This window comes from Abramis brama, assembly GCF_963993115.1.
Source record: "Abramis brama genome assembly, chromosome: 16".
Taxonomy (NCBI): Eukaryota; Metazoa; Chordata; class Actinopteri; order Cypriniformes; family Leuciscidae; genus Abramis; species Abramis brama.
The window spans coordinates 29,394,283-29,412,667 of NC_139978.1; the positions used below are offsets into that span (position 1 = coordinate 29,394,283).

An 18,385-nucleotide genomic window follows, 5' to 3' on the forward strand; every position below is an offset into this window, starting at 1 on the left:
TATGCTGCTCTTTTCAGCTGGGTTTTCATTCATTTTATCTTCATTCCTGTGCACTTTACAAATGTTATACATATCTCCATATTCTTTTTTGCCCATATTTCTTGATCCTTCCATCAGTTTGGAAACGGTTGACTTAATTTGTGTTTTTCATGATTTTAACGTAGGGATTTCCAATTTTTTTGTCAGTCAAACCTCTTTGGACAATTTAATTACACATTCAAATGTTTATGGTTCTCTGATGTTTGTTTACAAGACATGTAGGTAAACCAATAAAATATTTCATCTTTTTTTAGTATCTTATTTTGATTTGTTTATATTTAAAAAATATTTTATTTTACATCAATTATTTTCATTAACTCATGAACCAGTTCCCAGGGTTGGGAAACCCTGATCTAAAGGTTTACGATTAAATTCTTGAAATAAATTTCATACCCAAATATTGGTTGTGCTTACATGTGAATTTCTTTACAATGTGGACTTTAAATGGATAGTGAAGGGAAAGTAGTCAACAGGTATCCAACTCACATGTGAACTGCTTTAATATAGTTACAACATACAACATATCCCAGGATGCATCAGATGTCCAGAGCGAAGAGCTGGAATATTTATTTGTTTTCATGACTTTTCTCTAAAATGTCTAATTTTATTACATTATCCTAAATTGTGGAAAATAGCAATAAATAAATGAGTAGACAAGTCTCAACATATAGAAAAAGAGGATTGCTCTTTACTCTGTGTTAGATGTGTAACTTAATTTCATATTCTGATTTACCCACACCTCATACAGAATCTGAACTTCACTGGATTCCGTAAGATCCTGAAGAAACATGATAAGATTCTGGATACACAGCGTGGAGCCGATTGGCGTGTGGCTCACGTGGAGGTGGCTCCATTCTACACCTGTAAGAAGATCACACAGCTCATCTCTGAGACCGAGGTAGACTGCCTGTCTCCACGTTTAGACTTTTGACTTCCTGCTCGTAAGATAATCAGATTGTGATGGTGTTACTGTACACTCCCGTAGCTGCTGTAAGTGATGCTAAACCCCTAGAGTGCATTAGAATGAAGCTTAAGATCAGAAATTATCAAATTAAAGTGTGCTGTCTGACCTTTGACCCTCGTGTGCCCAGGCTCTGGTGACCACAGAGCTGGAAGGTGGTGACCGTCAGAAGGCCATGAAGAGGCTGAGGGTTCCACCTCTTGGAGCAGCACAGGTGACAAAAGAAACTCACTTATGCAAACACAGAAATTGTGTAACCTAGTGATTTCCCACCTCAGACTTTCGACTGGATGCTATTTGTTTGTCTTCAATGCCTTTAAAGGGTTAATTCACCCAAAAATGAAAATTCTGTCACCATTTACTTCCAAACCCATAAGACTTTCGTTCATCTTCGGAACACAAATGAAGATCTTTTTGATGAAATCTGAAAGTTTTATGTCCCTCCATTGACAGCAATGCAACTACAACTTCAACGCTTCAAAATGATCATAAAGAGATTCTAATCCATATGAATTGAGCGGTTTAGTCCAAACTTTCTGAGGAGACTCGATCGCTTTATATGATGAATAAAATAATTTTAATGAAAAATAAGAGGTTATTGACTGTTATTATTTTTACACATACATCTAATAAAATATATTTTATATGCCAAAGTGACTTTCAATGAAGTCTGTGTAGAATATTTTTGTGATAAATACAAAACACTTAACCAGTATGAAACAACAAACATGCTTGTCAAAAAATAGCATGATAGCCAAGAAAAATATGTGAAAAAGTATCTGCAGTCTCTTTTCATGCAGTACTTTTAGTTCTAGGTCAGTAACAGTTGTGTAAATCCTCAGGAACTATACAATGCAAAAGCAGTGTGGGTGGAGAGATACACCTTTGCCTAGAACATCATGTACAAAACATTGCAGGAAAAGAATACTGCTTTACATTTAATTGGGATAATGTATTTGTCCCTCTGTACTTTGCATGACATAAGTGTAAAAATGTATGTGCTTGTAAAACTGAAAGCATACAGGTTTTTTGAGTTGAAGTCATCCACTTAATTATTTTTAAAAATGCACTTAACTTGAAATGTTAAGTTGCCATGGCTTAAAATATACCATTATTTGAATATTTGCCCATGTGCAATTGCTAATGCAAAGTTAAATCATAATGCATTATAGAAAAGCTGCACTGAGATGCATTACTTGTGTTCCTGAAGGTTATTGCATTGATCAAGTCTGTTTTTTCCTCAACCTCAGCCTGCACCTGCCTGGACCACCTTCCGTGTGGGACTGTATTGTGGGATCTTCATGGTCCTGGCTGTTGCTTTCGTCCTTACTGGTACAGTTTTTAACCTTGTTGCACACTCAGACCAACATACCAACTATACCTGTTAATCTTTATCTTATCCAGTGTATAAATTCATGATAGAATACTGCAGTAATTTATACAACTGTGTGACTGATCTTTCCCTCTCAGGTGCTTTTTTCATTCGTAATCAGAACATCTGGCCACTGGTGCGCATCTACCGCGGCGGTTTCCTTTTGATCCAGTTTCTCTTTCTCTTGGGGATTAACACTTATGGCTGGAGGCAGGCGGGTGTCAATCATGTGCTGATCTTTGAGCTGAACCCCCGAAACAATCTTTCACATCAGCATCTGTTTGAGGTGAGACACGTCATGGAGAAGGAAACTTTACAGAGAGTCTCTGTATACATTACCGTTTAAAAGTTGGTGCGATTTTTTAATAGTTTTGAAAGAAGTCTCTTATTCTTGCCAAGATCAAAATAGTTTTAAATAATATACAGATATTTAAAATATCTGTTATTTTTTCTATTTGAATATATTTTAAAATGTAATTTATTCCTGTGATGGTAAAGCTGAATTTTCAGCATCATTACTCCAATCTTTAGTGTCACATGATCCTTCAAAAAACATTCTAATATGCTGATTTGATGCTCAAGAAACATTTATTATTATTATCAATGTTGAAAATAGTTATGCTAGGCAATATTTTGTGGAAACAGTGATACAAAAGAAAAGCATTTATTTGACAGATAAAATAACAGGAAGGAAGAAAAAAATCTTCCAGGTTTTGAAAATCTTGATGTTCAGTTTAATCTTTTCCTCTTTTCTCTTGCTGTAGATCGCAGGGTTTTTGGGGGTGTTGTGGTGTCTCAGCATCCTTTCCTGTCTGTTTGCGGACTACACTTGGCTCCCTATGCAGGCGAACCCCCTCATCCTCTATGGCTTCATGCTGCTCTTCCTCATCAACCCCTTCAAAACTGCCTACTACAAATCCCGTTTCTGGCTCATCAAACTTCTGGTGAGAGGCAAAACTTTTCAGCACATGCTGTGAAACCTTTACATATTACAAATCTAGAGTTCTAATTGCAACAGAATATTATTGATAATTAGTGAAGACCCTTTTTCGTCATCATAATGTGAGCAGGCTCCATTCAGATATGCAATGCCTAGTTTTCGTGATCCAATCAGTTCCAGATGAATTTAAAAAACATTCCACCCCAAATATCCTGTTTAACTTAGAAGTGTGGCAGATTTCAAGTAAAGTTGGTTATGTTATACAAGTAAAGACAGCATTTCAAATTTTGTTTTAAATGTTTTATAGCACATGTAGCATGCGATACAGGGGCATTTTTATGAAATAAGCCTCTTTTTCTCACCAAGGTGGCAGTTGTTTGATCAGAAATACAGTGAAAACAATAATACTGTGTGAAGTATTAAAACAATTTAAAATAACTCTGTTCTATTTGAATATATTTTAAAATGTAATTAATTACTGTGATGCAAAGCTGAATTTTCAGCATCATTACTCCAGTCTTCAGTGTCACATGATCCTTCAGAAATCATTCTAATTTGCTGATTATCATAGCTTATATTTTTGTGTAAACTGATATGTTTTTCAGGGTTCTTTGTTCAAAAGAACAGCATTTATTTGAAATAGTAATTATAATTTATTTAAAATATATAATTTTTGATCAATTGAATGTGTCATTGCTGAATGAAAGTATCAATTTCTTTAAAAAAAAGAAAACTAACTTGCCCCAACCTGTGTGTTGGGAGTGTTTCAGTGAGGTCTGTGTGTGTGTACACGAGTGTGATTATGTGTGTCTCTGTGTGAGGTGAGGGAAAATAGATTGCTGCTCTATCTCTGCGGATGTGAAGACTGTGCCTGTGCAATCATTATTGAGATGGAGCCATCAGCGGCCGCCTGCCTCTGTCTCACTGCCCTCCCTACATCTAATTGACCTAGACTGGAGCCTTATTCCTTAGAGCACACGCACACACACACACACACACACTTCCTGGAGATTAAAACCGACACGTACTGATGGCCAAACAGTGGGTGGCTTTCTTCCCAGAGCTCGAACTCGCTGTCACACTCAAGCTGTGCGTTGCACATGCAGCTGTATAACCTTGAAACGTACTTCAAATCCAGACCTGTATGCTTAAAAGCATTTTTTGTGGACTGCCTTCACCTGTTTCATTAGGTAAAAATAACTGATCAGAGTTTGTGTGGGGAGAAATCTATTTTTTCTGGCATTTGAGCCTCAAGAGAATGATGGCATAGATCGGTGTAATGCAAAAGTGTGTTGCTGGGAAATGTCAGCACTGCCCCGAAGGCTGAGAGAGGTAACATTTCATTTCATGGCATAGAGTGTGCCACAGAATAACATTAAAAAAACAAAAAAAACAATGTCTATCTATCTTCACATTATTTATTTAATTATTTATTTATTGTCTAATTGTGTAATTTTATTTACAGCTCTTGTATTGTAGTATTTAGTACATATTGTAATTGTTGAAAGTGCATGCATAAAAATTATCATCTTTGTCATCAAACTTAAATTACTTTTTAAAAAATATATTTTTATGTATGTGTGTGTGTGTGTGTATATATATATGTGTGTGTATATATATATATATATATATATATATATATATATATATATATATGTGTGTGTATATATACAGTATATATATATATATATATATATATACTGTATATTATATATGTACTTTTGTAACTATGCAACTTTTTAGTATTTTAAATATTATTAATAATATGATATGCGTTTGAAGGCAAAGATGCTGGTACAGTTTACCCTGAAGTATTTGACACTCTTGGGAAAAATATTTACTTTAATAATTTATTTTTTAATTTTACTAAAATGGTCTTTATCCAAATGATTCATATAGTTTTATACTTCAACATGGCATTAAACCTATTTTGGCATTAAATGGTTATTACTTTTTTCATGTGCATCTCTCAATCTCAGGCAGCTGGATATGATTTCTAAATGTGTAGTCATGCGTTTCTAAACGAGGCACAGTTTGCTGGATTAATGGTGCAACACATCTAACTCAATCCTCACATATAACAGACAGTTAAGTGTGTTTTATTGGTGAGGTCAATGAGTTGATATTGCAGATCATCAGGCAATAAAAACCCCATTGATTTGCTTTCAGCCGGCTGAGTTCTCATTAAGATTTTCGCTCGCTGTCTCATAGAGTTCACTCTGCCTCAGGGATGAGCTGTTTTGCATAAAGCACGTCAGATGACTTCTGCTGTTTATTATTGTCCACAATGATCATTATATGTACTGTATACAGTATGAATATTTATGCTTCATATTTCCTGTGTTTGTATTTTCTCAGTTCCGCGTGTCCACCGCCCCGTTCCACCGAGTGGAGTTTGCAGACTTCTGGCTGGCGGATCAACTCAATTCCCTGGTCATTGTGCTCACAGATCTGGAGTATCTGGTCTGTTATTACAGCATGGAGCTGCAGTGGGGAGATCGTAGCGGCTTACTTCCCTCCACATATGGTAATTGATTCAGAATGAAGCCATCTTATAATGTACTGATTCAAGTTTTAACAGACAGAGTCATTCATGTTAAGCCATCCCAATTTCAACCTTATACTGTATGTAACAGTAGATGAATGGGTGGTTATGATTAGTTGTCCTTGCATATGAATTAAGATTGCACAGGCTGTGTTAGCACAGACAGGAGTTCTTCAGGTTCAGTGGAGTTTATGTGAAATGGACCAGGAAATTCAGAACATCAGCGGCTGTCTAATGGTGCAGAAATGTGTAACACCAGCTCAGGAAAATACTGAGAAAGAAAAAGATGGAAAGTGAGTGAGAGAGACCAAGAGAAAGTGAAAGTGAGCAACAGGGCTCAACTCTATGGCTTTTTTCTGCTGGCCTGGTCAGATGAGTAGTTCAGATTTGTAGTTGCAAATATGATAAATTGGTTTAGTTTTAGTTCTAGGTTTAGTAATTTAGTTGCAAATATGATAACAAAAATATTTGTTAAAATATGTATTAATTTTTTTAGTTATTTAGCACAATTTACAATTTTCTTATTTAATAATGTTGTGTATATATGTAAAATATACTGTATTTCAGTTTATTTTGCAAGACAAAATCCTAATTGTTGGGCCCTGAACTATATTATAAAATCATCATTTAATTTGTAGAAATACATATAAAAAATAATCCAGTATGTTTTAATATTACTCTACTGCAATATTGAGAGAATATTCTTGATAATATCAACATGCTTTCATAAGTTTCTCCTCCGGAATAAGGTGACGAAAGGTGTAACAGCTACTCTTACGGAATTCGGGCCATCATCCACTGTCTGCCTGCCTGGCTGCGGTTTGTTCAGTGTCTGCGACGTTACCGTGACACCAGAAGGGCCTTCCCTCACCTGGTGAATGCTGGGAAATACTCCACCACCTTCTTTGTGGTCACATTTGCAGCCCTCTACAGAACTCACAAAGGTAAAAACAAACAAGTTAACTGCAAACATGATGTGATCATGTGACCATGACTTATCATTATAATTATTATAATTAGCTTGAAAAACAAAACTCTCTGAAGGTTTGTGCTCAGACTGGTGAATGTCACTTGAAAATAGTTTTGTCTCGGGGGAATCTGGGTAAAAATAATTATTTGGTTATACAAGAAACAGTGTTTTGTTTTGCTTTTTATATCCTGAATACATTGTATTTTTACTGTTCTGTGGAAATTGCTGTTGTAATCTAACACTGACTCCAGTGTAAAATGTTCAGTACAAAGAGAGCACCTGGCTGCCATTGTTTGCTTACAACAGATACAGGTGAACAGGCAACAAAAGCATGTTTTGAGAAAGCAGAGAAAGAAAAAATGAGCCTGTCCTTGTCTGTTAGAGACTGGTTTATATAGCAACATAAAGAGAAAACATCTCAATTTTATGTTAGAGACGAATTGTACCAAGAAGAAACAGGTTGGCGTTTCATTTATGCATTTAAAAAAGAGCCACCCTGCTTTATAAAAACTCATTTGTCGCCAAACACCACATTTTGCATTCAATCACAGCAATTATCCTGCATTCGGTCTAAAATCTAAAGAGTTTAAAAGCATGTCATTAAGATTCCAGACATATCCCTCGTCTCTATCTACAATTACCGTCTGATTATTCTGCCACTGAAATCCATCTGAAGTGCGAAGACTGCTGCTCAAACATGTCTCTCTGCCTGTCTCACTTTCTCTTATCAAACAGTCAGCCTCCATGCCTTCCCGTATCTCTTCGAAAAGACAACTTTTGCCAAAAATCGATCTCAAAGCACTCAGCTTATCCGTTTCATCCATTTCATTATTTATATGCACACACAGTCGTTTCTGGGTAGTTCCCTTGAATGTCAGTGTTTAAATATCAAGCATGGGTGCATTTGACGCCACTGCATTTATGTTTTCGTTGAACAGAATTCTACTCCGAAGTATCCAAATGTTGGTGGACAGCCTGTCCAGACTTAAGTGTGTATTAGAGACATCTCTGTATTAGTGATATAGGAGTGAAAGAGGCCCCATTCAACCCAACAATCTCGCCATGCATTCAATGCACTCATTAGGATTCGCTCGAGACGTTCCTGGCAGTGAGCCAGTTTAATTTATGAATGCATCAGAAATCACCTCCATCATTTGTGCCCTGATTGAAACTGATGTTCACTCCTGTAAGCTGCCCTGATAAATGAGTCTATGGATTCTATTTATTTTAGTTTTCATGGAAACTAATCCCAAAGGAATGTAACATGTCTGAGCATAATTAATGTATAAATTAACATTAGTCACGAGCCAAACAGGTGTGTGAGATTGTAAGTTTGATGTGTTATTAGCCTTGCACACTAGCATTGAAATGGCAATTTATGCATTGGTAAGTGTATTTGTTTTATCATTACACATGTTTTTAGTGTTGTATTTCACTGTAGTACTGATTGTAGAAATGGTAAAGGGTCGATATCCTCAAAGATTTAATTTAAACTTAAATGAGAAATGCCAATCTGAGCTTAAGCTATATGTGCTGAAGAGCTCAATGACATCCAACAAGACAGCAAAATCCAAACAGAGATTAAAGGAAAGATGCTACGTGAACACTGAAAAACGATTAAAGGGGAGAGAGAAATATGAGAGGAGAGAGAAAGAGAGCAAAAAATAAAAGAGGAAATGAAGGAAAATGGACTATCTAGAGGAGGTTGAGCTGTAATTGCCTGCCTGTGGCGAGACAGAACAGTGTGAGCGTATCGCTAGAATAATGATGAAGCTCTGAACCGCTAAAAAATGATTTGATTTTTTTTTCTCTCTCTCTGTATCAGACCTGGATCTTTGATCAAAACAAGCATATTAGAGAGCTATAGAGATGTGTACATGAACACCTGTGCTTACCTGCTCTGATGGCTTCATTGCACAGATTTAAACCGTTTCATGTAGACCACATGTACCCAAGAATACATATGCTTCAGATGAAGTACGCAGGAATGATTGACAAGAGATGGCTGTATGTAGTCAAATATCACAGCTCATGTGCATAAATATTACCGTTTAGTACAGATTAATCAGTTAATGTGGTCAATATTGAAAATCTTTACATACCTGAACTTTAAACTCAGTGATGTTCTTTTTGATTTTCGTTGTCATGTTCCCATCATGTGGTCAAGTGCAGAGAGTGACACATTCTATTTCACATCCTGCACTCTATTACCAAAGACACAAAAACACTGTCAATGTTCAAAGGATGAAAACTATTTCTGTCTGAGGACTCAGGAGGATACTGAGAGGGATTTGGTCCTTTGGGAAATGTGTTTGGGTCATCACAGTTCATGTTTACATAAATCTTCTGATGTGTTAATGAGGTTAAAGCGAAAGTTCAGTGTGACCAGTAGTGGTTGACCGACATGGGTTTTTTAATGGCCGATGGTGAAATCTATTGAGCAGGGTAGCAGATGGCCTGTATTTACATTCAATTTAATGACAAATGAGATGAGACAATTTTCATATTCAAAGATTATTACTACTTTGAAAACAGAAATATGTATTATCAGTTGACGAGGATTTTATAATTGATACAATGGGGAACTAACACTTCTGTTCATTGGCCAAACTGGCACGGTTGTTGGCCAATACGTTAATCTCATATTGTCAGACCTACTGTATCTAATATATATATATATATATATATATATATACTATACTACAGAAAATTATAATGGCCCAAATATCAAAGTATTGTTTCAGATATAGGATAACGTTTTATAGGAACCATGTTCACGTTTGTAGCATTATTGATTTTATTTTAGTTAATGTTTCTTGCACCCTAAATTGTTTTTTGTTTTGTTTTTTCATGACCATTTTCTCTCTCTGATCTGGCTTTTTGTGCTCATGTATCTTTAAGACTTATATATGTTAAATGACTGCTGTTTTAATTGGCTAACTTCAACTTTACATGCATAGTACACACTGTTGCTTAATACTAAATATGCATTGATATGTAGATCTAGACTGTCAAATATGAATATTCTCAGAGATGAGATGTCAAAGCTATGAAGATTCATGAATTATCCATCTTCACAGCTTAGTTTTCATAGATGATCTTGGGATGGAGCTTTGCTGTTGGGCAAGGTTGAGCAAAAGGTATTGTCAAGGTAAAATAATAATAATTATGTGCATCAAATGTAGAAATATGTTGCAGTGTATTATGTAAAACACAATTCTTAAAGTTGGCATGAAACGGAAGTTGCAATAGTCTTTTCTTCACTATTGTATATCCGAGTGAAATGACTTCTCAAACAAGAAAAAAATGTAGTGTGACTTGATTTTGTCCATCTGGAATTGATTGGATGGTTGTGGTTTGCTATTGGTCAATCTCATGTGAGTGACAGGTTGTCCCGCCCTCACACTAGCAAACACAGTCATTGTCATCAGAGAATAGAAGAGAAGAGATGTCACTGCAAGAGGGAGGGGAAGTTATTTTGATTAAAGATTATGAGGGCACATGAATTTATAAAAAAAAGATTAATGATATGCACGGATACATAATTTATAATAAATACTGCAATATTCCATTTTATAATGACTCTAATATCAGCTCAAATGTTGATGCTTCCCTAGAATGCCGCTGGCCTGTGTGAAGGGATTAGACTTGCATTGCACTCTTAAAGTGTCTTGTTGGGGCGAGCATCTGGAGCATCTTGGGTAATCTAGGGACACCGTATTCAGCATGGGCACTCATAGCTCAGCTCTGAAATAGGAAGGACAGGGCTATTATGTGTTCCGGCGAAAAATGTCCTCCGCTGGTTTCCTGGCGCCTGGATGGCAGCGTGTGAAAGGCTTTATTAAGACGGATGGGCCTGTTCCAGATTCAGCACCGTCTGCTGTCTGAGGCCTAAGAGATTTAACCATTCACTGACCTGAGACCTGCCTTGTTCCACCATCTGATAAATGTCTCGCCCCCTATTAACTTACACTGATGCTCTAATGTTGTACTGCAAGATAGCTCTTATTCTTATATTTCAGTTCTGCCTACTCTTTTTTTTGGGAATTGTATTGCCCCTGTGCAAAATAATATCTTTTGGCATGATTCCATATGCTCTCCCGTGCCTCATCATCAATATTAGTTGCTAATTCCTTTTCCCATACAGCTTCTATCCTCTGCCTTTCAACAGATTATATAACGCAGTTGCTTCAAGGTTACTTATGTATAAGGGTTGTACTATTGCAATTTTGGTCTTAAGCCGCAAAAAAAATAAATAATTCAATGTAATATCCAATGTAATATTATTTTCTTGGAACAGCATTGTAAAAATAGCTAAATATATACTACCTTTCAAAAGTTTTAGGTTTGTAAGATTTTGAAAGAAGTCTCTTATGCTCACCGAGGTTGCATTTATTAAACAGTAATGTTGTGAAATATTATTGCAATTAACTGTTTTCTATTTTAATAATTTAAAATGTAATTTATTCCTGTGATGGCAAAGCTGAACTTTCAGCATCATTACTCCAGTCTTCAGTGTCACATGATCCTTCAGAAATCATTCTAATATGCTGATTTGGTGCAGAAGAAATAAGAAACATTTCTCATAATTATCAATGGTTGTGCTGCTTAAAATATTTACGAAAACCATGATACATTTCAGAATACTTTGAGTAATAAAGTTCAAAAGGACAGCATTTATTTGAAAGATTTTCTTTTGAAACATTGAAACATGTCTTCATTGTCACTTTTGATCAAATGAATGCATCCTTGATACATAAAACCAATGATTTCTTTAAAAATATATCTGAGGACATTTTGGTAGTGTAATAGGACAATGGTAGTGTAATAGGTAATGTAATGTAAGGTAATGGTAGTAGGACACATGTATGTATCAGTTTTTATCAGTAAAAACAGAAGGGGAGTAAAAAAGTGCAGGCTAGATTCAAATTTATATGAAAATATTTTTTTATTGTTCATGTATCTTTAACCTACTAAGGTGCATTTTGGTCATCATGCCATTGTTTTAATTAATATAAATTAAGCACTAGTATTTGACATGGTAATTTAACCGTGAATGACAGTTAAATAGATTAATAGCCACAGACACAATGGCATTAGTAATGTAAACAGTCTCAAAACAGTTTTTTTTAAAGTGTAGATAGATGGATGGATGGATGTCTCCCTCTAGTGGACATAGTGTCAAATTAACTTGTGTCTTTCTCTGTTTCAGATCAGAAACATGCAGACGCTGAGGTGTTTTTCTACATGCTGGTCCTGTCTTCAGTCGTCAGTTCGCTTTACACCCTGATCTGGGACCTAAAGATGGACTGGGGTCTTTTCGACCGCAACGCAGGCGAGAATACCTTCTTGAGAGAGGAGATTGTTTACCCACATAAAGTAAGATATGCCAGAACATAATCTGCCATCTTGAAAACAGTATTATGTCCATCATGGGTGATGTGATGTGATGTAGTGGTGAAAAACCTGCTCTGGTGAGCACAGTGTTGCTGGTTCAATCCTTCTAAGGAGCAAAGCAAAATAATCAATCTAACTAACTGGTTTGTTGCTAATGGGATAGTTCACCCAAAGATGAAAAATCTGTCATCAATTACTTGCCATCATGTCGTTCCAAACCCATACGAATTTCGTTTATCTTCGGAACACAATTAGAAGATATTTTTAATTAAATCTGAGAGATTTCTCTCCCCTCCATTAATTCACCCAAAACTCTGATGGTTCAAAAATGTATAAATCAAACCAAGTCTTCTGAAGAGACACAATCTCATTATATGATGAACAGATTTAATTTAGGCTTTTATTCAGATATAAACATTTTTGGGTGAACTATCCCTTTAAGCTGGTTTAGTTGTTCAGCCTTCTGTTCTCCCCTGCTGACAAGTGCAGCAAAACAGCTTTGGTTGGTTTAAGATGTTTTTTCAGCAGGGATATTATTATTATAACGGTCAGCAGGGATATTTATCTGTTACCTCCAACTGTCATGATGTCACTTCCTTTTCCTTTTAGGCCTACTACTACTCTGCTATTATAGAAGATGTAATCCTGCGCTTCGCCTGGACACTGCAGATCTCTCTGACTTCCATGACTGCCATTCCTTCCATCGAGGACATCGTGGTTACAATTTTAGCTCCTCTGGAAGTGTTTAGGTGAGATGTTTGTGTAGAACAGGGGATTCCCAATTCTTTTCATCAGCCAAATCCCTTTGAGCTAAAATAGTTACATTTACATTTATTCATTTAGCAGACGCTTTTATCCAAAGCAACTTACAAATGAGAACAATAGAAGCAGTTAAACTAACAGTAGGACAACAATATGCAAGTGCTATGACCCCTCTCAGTTTAATCGCAGTACATATTATTATTATTTTTTTATAAGTTACTTGAAGTACCCCCTGAGATTTTCACTACACATTTGCATGTTCATGGTTCTCTGATGTCAGTTAATGGTCACATGACATGCTCAAAGCAGTTAACCAATCGTGTTGGTTGAGTTTCTCTAAAAATGTCATTAATTACTAGCTACTAATTACATCTTCAACAGATTATTTAGATTATTAATTAGATTTGTGTACTATTTGCTCTCTCTAAAAAGCATTGCATTACTTGTTACTAATTGCTAAACTTTGATGTTAAATCCACCATTGTTTTATACAGAATTGTTATTGTCTATACAGTCTTTAATTCAGTTACATTACTGTAATTAAATTACAGTAAATTATTACTTGGTAATGCATTACACCCAAAACTGCCATCAGACTGATCCAGCCAAGCAATCAGGAAGGGTAGAGACAGGAACTAAACATAGTTTTACTGACAGACTGGGAAGAGGAGTGCTGCAACAATATAAACTGTGTTTAAAAAAAAAAAAAAAACTTTTTTAACATTCCAGCATGAAAACTAGTAGACCACAAAAACAAAATCAAAACATTGTAAAACGGCATAATATGGCCTCTTTAATTAGTTTTTCATTAATTCATGAAGCCCAGTATTGGAAACCCTGTTGTAGAACATTAAACACATGCTGAACTTTCCCTCTCTCTCCCTCTCTCTCTCTCAATCTTCTCCCTTTCTTTGCATTTGTTCTCCCCGTAGACGTTTTGTGTGGAACTTCTTCCGTCTTGAGAACGAGCACCTGAATAACTGCGGTGAGTTCCGAGCGGTGCGGGACATCTCGGTGGCTCCTCTAAACGCTGACGACCAGACGCTGCTGGAGCAGATGATGGACCAGGAGGATGGAGTCCGGAACAGACAGGGCAAAAAGAGCTGGAAACGGAGCTACAGCCTGTCCTTACGACGGCCCCTGCTGTCCTCTCAGTAAGACATTATAGATATAATAGACAGATTTCAGCAGTTTTTGGATAGGCAGCCCCGATTAGTGCACCTTTATGCAATTAGTCTGTATTTAAACTACTGATAACACTTAATGAAATAACTTAAATAACATATATAATAAATAAGTCATTGCAAACATAATATGTAATTCACTAAAAAAAGTTTATCTAAAACATAAATATCAAAAATATTATTTTATTAAATATATTAACATCAACAAATCTATTTAAATGCATTAGGTTGCACTAACAAAACTAAATTTAAGGGTTAGATTAGGTAATAATATTAGTTGCTACTTAAAATGTAATTTGATATAAAGTGCAAGTCAACACTTTGTACAGTGTATTTAACAGATATATATAAACGTTTGGGGTTGGTAAGATTTTTTCTGTTTGCAGAAGTTTGTTCTGCATTTATTTGATAAAAAATAGTGTCAAAAGCAGTAACATTGTGAAATATTCTTACAATTTAAAATAACTGTTGTCTATTAATAAATTGTAAAATGTAATTTATTTATAATTTATCACTACTCCAGGCTTCGGTGTCACATGATCCTTCAGAAATCATTCTAATGTGCTGATTTGCATCCTTGCTAAAAACAAATGCATTCATTTCTTAAAAAAAAAAAAAAACTGAATCTAAAGGTTTGAGATCAGCACTTTTCAGAGCTGCTTGAAATGATACTGTATCTGTTTCTCTGACAGGTCTAAGAAGGATACTAAGGTGCTCATTGAGGATACGGACGATGAGGCCTTCAGCTGAACCCAGATCTCACTGTCCCGCCACCTGTCTCGGCTTTCTATTGGTTCCTCACAGAGCTGCCTCAGCACACCTGATCTCAAACACACACAGATACACACATATTTCACTTCAGCACTAACAGATACCATCCAAAGACAGAGTAGTGGACAGAGTTAAGCACAAAAACAGCCTTGAGACATATCAGGACACAACAGTGACATCGTACAAACACGGACACACGCATACAACGATATACACACACACGCACGGAAAAGCCAAGTGTGGAATTTTCCTCAAGGTACTTTTTTTATTAGATTTGTTAATTTTGTTCTTCTATATTGATACATTTTTGTACATTTGTTTAGGTTTTTGAATCTATATTACTGCACATGACTGTTTACAAACTTAAAATAACTAGGATCTACAGGGAGGAGAGTTATCATATGAAAGAATAATATAATATCGTACACAGCACGGACTCAAGCCGCACACATTTAGAAATAACATCAGCTCAGTAGCTGATGTTTGTTATATTTAGTAGATGATAGTTTTTTCTTTCTTTTTTTTGAGTTGTCATGACATCAGAGTACGGCCCTGGTGGCACTGTTTGGAAATGCTCGTTATTTCCTTACCATAAAAAACATAGTGTTTTATTGTTTCGTCATATTTAATATGCAAATATTTTTTATTTTTTTATTTTTTAACATGCATTGCTTTGATATCAAAGCTGTCATATTTTTGCCATGTTTGAGAGAATGCGTGCACGTGTGTGTGTGTGTGTGTGTGTGTGTGTGTGTGTGTGTGTGTGTGTGTGTGTGTTTTCTTTTGGGGAGTGATAGCTGATGTTAAACTAAAAGTTTTCATACTGCTGTTAGAATTATTATTTATATTCACACTTTAACCAGTGAAACTACTGTAAGAAAACCTGTCATTGCTGGTTAATATTTGAAATACCATTTGGGTAAAAGAAATGCCGCCCACTGAAAAATATCAGATGATTCTGTGAACTATTTTAATTGTAATGATGCACTAAACTGAAAAGATTCAGTAATAGTTGTCACCAAATTGCAGACTAAAGGGAAGTGGACACAGAACTAATGTGTTTCCTACATGGCTTTTTGTATCACTTATTAACCACTGCAAGCCAAAGAGGAAATGCAACCACTGCCTGTCAATTATATTTCTTATGGTTGTGATATCAGTTTTGTATTATGGTAAACCGTAAGATATTTTGTGCATCAAAAACTAGTTCACTTGCGTCGAGGAGATATCTTTTATGAAATCCTTTTCTTTACCAACATCTTAAAGGGATAGTTCACCCAAAAATAACAATCCTGTCATCATTTCCTCACCCTCAAGTTGTTCCAAACCTGTATGAATTTCTTTCTTCTGCTGAACATAAAGATATTTTTTAAGAATGTGGGAACTGTTTGGTTAGATAGTGAACGATCCCTTTAACTATGGTCACAGTTTGTTTATTTGTATGCCTCATGAGTGTGGCAACATCTTTATAATCATCTTTACATTTTGATGAAAAAATGTGATTGTACATGATTTATAATGTATATTTTTGCGAGACAGGTGTAACTACCTTGTCTTTCATACATTTTCATATGTGGTCTCTGAATTTCAGACACCATTAAAAGAAGAGAGTGTTTTTCACCTCTTTTATCACAATGCTGAGCGAATACTGTCATTTTAACTTAGAATGACTTTTATTATGATTAATATCTATTGCTGTCGTCATAAAAACGAAAACACCAGGGCTGTTTTTTGCTGATATGTATGGGGGTTTTTTTCAGCATTTAGTTCATTTTCTCAGCAGCATGCTTCGATGTATTTTTGCAAGCACAATCTTTCAGCTGTAACTAAAATCTAATCAAAAGAAAGATTTGTCTTCACAATCGCTCTTACTTGCTGTTTCATATTCTTATTAGCTCTTTAAAAGAAAAGTGTTCCTGCTTTCTGAAAAAAATGATGTACAGATAGCAGGCATTGTGTTTTAGTTGACTTTAAGTTATTGTTTGCTTAAACACATTTGAGGCAAAATTTAAAGATTCAAATCTATCAGAGAAGAAGGGGGAGAACTACATGTGATTTGTGGCTGCAAAAGAATATAGAGTGCTATCCTCGTTCGAAAATGTGGTGTTACTGTGTTACTGTGCAGTCCTTTTGTCCTATAACATTATTGAAAAGTCGATCTTGTCGTTCTCAAAATGACCTTTTGGCACACTGTTTTACTTTGCTCTGTCTTTAGTTCTCTCAGAACTGACTGAATCCTTAATTAAGTGGACTACCGAGTGGCACACAAATCTTTGGGAAATTATACACTTTCACATTTCTGAACCAATATCGCTGTATATAAATGGATGCTGAGCACAAATTTCCCCATTCAGTGCTTTTTGTAATGCATTGCCAATTGTCTTGCCTGCATGCTGCTTTTGTTTTGCACTGTAAATAGTTTAATTTTTTACATTTGAAATGTGTAAAAGAATGTTGTTTAATTTATTGTACTAATTATTTATGTACAAGTTGGAGATTTTTTCTTTAAATGAGCAGTATTATGGTAGATGAAGGGCATTTTTGATTAGCCACAATCCCACACTGTCTTACATATGTGAATTCTATGGAAATAGTGTAACTTAAGATGCTTTAGTGAATATGGAATGTGATCGGTTTTATCTGTATATTTCTACTCGTAACACTTTCATCCCCAGGGTTTGTGCCCATTTGACAGGACTTGTTGGGTGACAGTGGTTTTGGGTTGATATTGTGAACTCTGATAAGGAATTGCTGGGAGGATTGGGAGAAGAAAGGGACGTGTTAACATTCTCATTAACACCCTAACTAGGGGTTCTATTATGAGATGAACCCTCAAAATGTAGGGTTTTTATTTTGTAACTTTTTTTTTTTTTACTTTTTCAAGTACAGAACTAGAATAATACACAAGCCCTGACATCATTTCTTCATGGGGGAAATAAACTATGTTGACTTGATTGCTTGCTTACACCCATGATGTTAAGTGCTTGATATCTCTGCATCTTTTCTATCTTCCTATCTTGATGTTGTATCCCTTCTTAAATACTTGACTGTGACATTGTTTGTAGTTGGTAGATGGTTGTACTTTTGAGTAAGTTAAGACTTAAAGAAAAAATAGAAAAACTTGTGGTTCTGTGATTAAATAGACACATGAAAATGAAAATGTCTCAGAGTTTCCCCTTTTACAGAGTAGTTTGTTAATGTTGAGTGTATTCCTATGGTTCCACCGATGATCTCATTTGTGTTTCTGTATACACTTTGGTGATCCTGTCATATTTGGGTTTTATAAACCACGCTTATTTTTAAAACCTTCATTTTGTGTCCGCCTTATTTATTCACAAAGAGACTGACTCGAGGAACTGATACATTCAGTATAAGCTATATTTTATGGTGCTGAATAAAATATTTGAATAGGTGACAACATACATTTCTTCAATGACACCCAAA

At 35.5% G+C, this 18,385-nt stretch overlaps 1 protein-coding gene across 1 annotated transcript in view; it reads left to right on the forward strand.

Annotated features, from left to right (window-relative positions):
- xpr1a (xenotropic and polytropic retrovirus receptor 1a) overlaps nucleotides 1–18,252 on the forward strand; it is a 67,546-nt gene extending 49,294 nt beyond the window's left edge. Inside the window, exons 5-15 of the mRNA XM_084138442.1 lie at nucleotides 788–937; nucleotides 1,131–1,214; nucleotides 2,251–2,332; nucleotides 2,471–2,658; nucleotides 3,137–3,316; nucleotides 5,671–5,839; nucleotides 6,607–6,801; nucleotides 12,040–12,206; nucleotides 12,834–12,973; nucleotides 13,919–14,140; nucleotides 14,863–18,252. Coding sequence (XP_083994568.1) covers nucleotides 788–937; nucleotides 1,131–1,214; nucleotides 2,251–2,332; nucleotides 2,471–2,658; nucleotides 3,137–3,316; nucleotides 5,671–5,839; nucleotides 6,607–6,801; nucleotides 12,040–12,206; nucleotides 12,834–12,973; nucleotides 13,919–14,140; nucleotides 14,863–14,920 — 1,635 coding nt within the window. The 3' untranslated portion in view covers nucleotides 14,921–18,252. The remainder of the gene's footprint in view (nucleotides 1–787; nucleotides 938–1,130; nucleotides 1,215–2,250; nucleotides 2,333–2,470; nucleotides 2,659–3,136; nucleotides 3,317–5,670; nucleotides 5,840–6,606; nucleotides 6,802–12,039; nucleotides 12,207–12,833; nucleotides 12,974–13,918; nucleotides 14,141–14,862) is intronic.
- Nucleotides 18,253–18,385: the final 133 nt, after the last annotated feature.